Source organism: Aplidium turbinatum, chromosome 5 (assembly GCF_918807975.1).
Source record: "Aplidium turbinatum chromosome 5, kaAplTurb1.1, whole genome shotgun sequence".
Lineage (NCBI taxonomy): Eukaryota > Metazoa > Chordata > Ascidiacea > Aplousobranchia > Polyclinidae > Aplidium > Aplidium turbinatum.
Window position 1 is genome coordinate 5,020,591 of NC_137476.1, and position 4,746 is coordinate 5,025,336.

Sequence of the window (4,746 nt, forward strand, 5' to 3'; positions counted from 1 at the left end):
AACTTGAAGAGATAATAAGACTTTAATGATGAAATTGCCAAGGAAATACAGTACATTAAAAAGAAACCGTATGTTTAAAGTCAGTCGATCGCTTACTTGAGAGGCTTGAAATCAATGAAGTGATAGGACTTACCTTGTTTAGCATTCAACAGAGCGCTCAATTGAGGTGTCATAATGTCGCCATTGTAAAGGTGCGTTTTGTATAAAGGGCATTTAAAACCACACGGTGGTTTAACTGAACAATCAAACACCTTTAAAAGCCCCCGTCAGAAAAGCGGAAACGGGCCAGAGAGCTTTAATTGTGGAGGTGTACACTGTACAGCAATAAACTGGGATTGCTTCTCAATCAGTACTAGAGAGAGATTGTTTGTTGATGAAAAGAAAACAATGTGTTTGTCGACAAGTAGGCCTACTGCTTTACGTTAAAGTAATGTTAGTTAATATTAATGTCAGAAGAAGAATAGATTTTAATTCATTGCGTTTGTGTGGATAAATTTTTCCAGGTAATATGAATGTAGTGCGGAGATATTGAGAAGGAATATCAGAACCACATTTCAAGTAATGCGCATCAAAGGTAGTTCGACTTAATCCCTGTTTACTTTAAAGTGTTAATTATGAAACATAAAGCAAGATTGCTAACTTCAAACAATTTTTTTGTAGCTTAAAGCATAGAAAAATATAATAATGAATGGTGAAATTGTACATCTGTTGCCATCTCCAAATTCTGCCTTTAAACGGCCTCGAAAAAGTCGAAAACTGGAAACAGAGCCAAGCTCTTCGTTACGTAAACGATTCCTGTTCGATTCCAGCTCAGAAAATGGAAATGACACCAAAGCCAGTTTGTGTGACGCAACAAGGAAAAGACAAACCGTTTTTGCCGCTCGTTGGCGTTGTGATTGTGACGTCATATCGAGCTGCTGTGAAAAGCACAAAAGTTCGAAAGGCGAGAGTTTCAATCTTCCAAAATATGACTGGGTTCCAATCTGTGACGTTGCCGAGGAGACTCCAAGTCTTTTGAAAAGGTTCGAGCTTTCTGAAATAAACATGAACACTAGCGGAAGACCAGAGTCACCGATTCCGTTCTCTTCGCCACATTTTAAAGATAGCTCAAGTTCAACTTCCTGTTATGACAACACAAACAATGCAATAAGCAGCCAAGAGTCCATTGGATTACCCAAAGGCTGCTTCATCACACACAAGCCTCTCTGTCAAATAGGAAGAGCTGCTAGTTCGTTGCCGTACAGCAAAGGGAAATCGGCAAGAGCTCCATCAAAAAGTGAGAAAACATCGAGTTTGAACGTTTCGATGTAGCATTTGTTAAATGATTTACACAATTAAAATATTTTTTTACAATAAGTGTTTCCTAAATGGTTTTACTTTACGATACAAACAGAAACAGAGCAAATGGAATTACAATACCTATCACCATGGCATACAAGAGGGGCCATGCTATCACCCACCTAAAACTTTGTCTAAAGCACGATGTTACAAGGAATAGACCTGTTTCGATGTTAAGCTGTCCAAAAAGAAAAGTTATGAATGTTTCATAAGTGGTTGAACATAGAAATCGTTTCAACAATCAGTAACAATTGTTAAACAGGGCTACGTAAAGATCTTAAAGCTTTATTATGACCATATTGTTTTAAGGTTTTCGTATTATTGCCTACAGGTTTGCGTAATGATATTTTTGTTGGGTGAAAGACGTTCTTTTACATGTAGTAACAGTTTTGCAGTTTAATAGAATTACGCTAAGTTCAATCCTTACAGACAGGAGATTTATTGGTATATTTAATGTAATTTTTACTGCAGTGCACTCCCATTTAAAGGAATCACAAAAACAATATTGGGAAACGCTGACAAGCAAACAAAGCATGAAATCCACCTTTGGTGAAGAGAACTTCATGTTCTTGAACGAAAAGGTAATTTTGTTACGTCACTTACGTAAATATTGAATTATGACGTTGCACACCGCTCATAAAAGAAATCTGTGTAAATTAGTTTTTGTTTTCGACCATCAAGGCAAAAATTAGTCTTGACCATAACACACAGAGGTCTAAAAAAAATATGAAAAAATTCACACGCTACTGTTAAGTTTGTTGGCTTTTATTTCTTTCAAAGTGAAAAATAAAAATAAAACTGCAATCATCTCTTCAGGTCTGTTGTATTTAATAAGATTAGTATTTCTAGTGGTCAAAACTAATCATATTTCTGCCAAAACAAATTGCTGTTGTTTAAAACTGCAAAGTGCCGACATTACTTAAATTTATGACGTATAATATTTAATGAATTACCTGCGTAATTACAGACTTGGCACCTGAAAGAATGATGAACGTGTGATTGAATTTTGTGATTAACCTTTTGCAAGTTTCAGGTATGTCTTTATTTGGTATTATTGTTTTTGCAGGGCGTATCGCCATGATATGAAGCTCAGCACAATGATCAAGAAAACAAAAGTATTGCAAATGTTTTTGTTTGGATGGACTACATTTTTATTTTGTTAGTGCTAGATTTGTGTTGGACGGTGCCAATATCATATTTATTATTAGGTTTTGTTACTTTGGTGGTAGCCCAAATATGCGCTCCACTCTCGTTTTAAAAAACTGCCATCAGTACTTGTAGCAGTGCAACTTACATATGTGTTGGTCCGCCACATGTTCGTTTCGCTACGTTTTTTTTCTGACTTGTGTTTTGTAAATACCGCACATGCATGAAAATGTAACAATTGGGCCTGTATTACTTTTCCTTCTGAAAAATATTGATTGTAAGAATTTTTATGCTCCCACTAAAAAAGCCTCATTAGCAGAATAACCCAAGCAAGCAATTTTCCATATTAGGAGAAGTTTTGAACCACTTACCCAAGCCGGTTAACGAGATTGTGTAAATTAACTTTTATGAAGTTATAATAGTTATTGATAATAACTTAGATATCTAGCGGCAGTCATATAAAAAGCATAAAACGGTACAGTTACTGCCGATATACTGTATATAGCACTGTAGGCTAGGTGGTAGCCTGTTCAGTACAATTTTTCTCTTGCCGCGCTAAAACTAGCATCTACTCTGTAGGCCTATATCACTTGCTGTGAGAAACTTACACCTGCATTACATCCAACGCTGTATGAAGTAGGCTACATATGATGTGCCACTTGAGCGTGATTTGCTAGCATTGTTATCAATTGTTCTGCTCCGTTTGTTTCTGTTGTAACCTTACTTTACTCCATGAAATCTATCCTAGACTTGAACGTCACGGAATGTTGCTTATATTCCTTATGCATTTTTTCCGCACTGATTTTAATTTCTTTACTACATTCTTTCAGCGTGAAAGTGTTTGTTTTTGGGTTAGTGAAACACTTGACAATCGATCGTTGCGGAGACTCACGGTAGCCGACGCTAGTGCGGTCTTAAGGTACTTCGGGCCCTGTGCGGAATATGCTTTTTGCGGCCCCAATGACAATGATCCAATTCAGTAGTGTAGCTTGGTATTTTGAATGGAAAGGGGGGGGGGGGGTTTGCCGGCCGGCGGTGAAGCCTGAAGGCGACACTTAGCGGCGGAGGGTCTGGGGGGCTTCACCCATAAATTTTTGAAAAATTACTTTGAATTTGGTGCATTCTGAGAGCAGGTTCAACAAAAATTTGTGTGAAGATTATTATGATTTTCCTAACTACGAGTATTTAGTGAAATAACCCGAAAAACAAATTTCAAAATAAACAGGCTAATGTTTGTTTAAACTCAAAAACTGAAATGGCACAGGTAAGAAAATTGCTATCACTATTTCTGCACTAAAACTTAGACCAAAATTGCTTTTCAGATTTCAACAATCAGCAAATGTTTGACCTAGGCCCAAAAACCTTTCCCAAATCAAATTGAAAACTTTCTGACCGTATGCACTTTAGAACTTTGCTGTAAATTCTCTTCTGGTAAGTCTAGAATGACTAGTGAAACATCAATGGATTCGGGAAGTGACACTCTAGCGCCATGTGACAAACAAAAGTCCAAAAAAGCAACCGCTAGCTAGAGATAGTAAGTTTTGCGGTTTGGGAAATTTTAAGATTGCGCAAGATATAACCATGCCTTTGGCATATCTTGTTTGATCTGGTCATGGAAAAGGTAAAGAAATGTAATAAGAAGTAGTCTTTGCCTAGGATGCAGATATAATTCAGATATATGCGTTGGAGAATGTAGAAACTTATCTAAACATGTAGGCTATATTATACACATATTCAGGCTAACGTGGAGGTGTTCAGAGCCGGATGCAAATTTACAAATGTCTGAATATTGCAAGCTGGTGTAAATTTGTAAGCAAGAGAGGTATAGGCGACTGGTTACTGGTTAGCTTTTTTAACTTTGGCATGCAAGACCTGACTTCACATCTATGGTTGTTTAAGCCTGATAGAGTTAGTTAGTTTGATAGAGTTTTAGTCACGCAGAGCGAATCAAGATATTTGAAGATCATTTCAGTGTTGTTTTTTCTTTTGCTGTGTTGTTGATTTTAATTTGATTAATAAATTTCGTATGTGGACGATTGTGTTCCCAAGTCTTTAAAATGTTTGAATTGATATTTCCGCACTAAATAAACACGAATTAGGAAAATTGCGGATTCTGTGGTAATTTATAAGGTCCTATGGACCAACATCATTTTTGGGATCCATTAGGCCTACGCGAAGGTTTGGTGGTTTTTGTTCAGAAGAAACAATCTGGAAATAATCAGTAGGTATACAGAAGTTAATCTATGTCAAATGTAATTAAAT

The 4,746-nt window shown here is 36.6% G+C and overlaps 1 protein-coding gene across 1 annotated transcript; it reads left to right on the forward strand.

Moving 5' to 3' along the window:
* Positions 1–665: 665 nt before the first annotated feature.
* LOC145770628 (uncharacterized) lies at positions 666–3,406 on the forward strand. The gene is made up of 3 exons (XM_082582319.1): positions 666–1,276; positions 1,810–1,919; positions 2,405–3,406. Exons 1-3 carry the CDS (start codon positions 685–687, stop codon positions 2,417–2,419), a joined length of 717 nt encoding a protein of 238 aa, XP_082438445.1. The 5' UTR covers positions 666–684; the 3' UTR covers positions 2,420–3,406.
* The last annotated feature ends 1,340 nt before the right edge of the window (positions 3,407–4,746 follow it).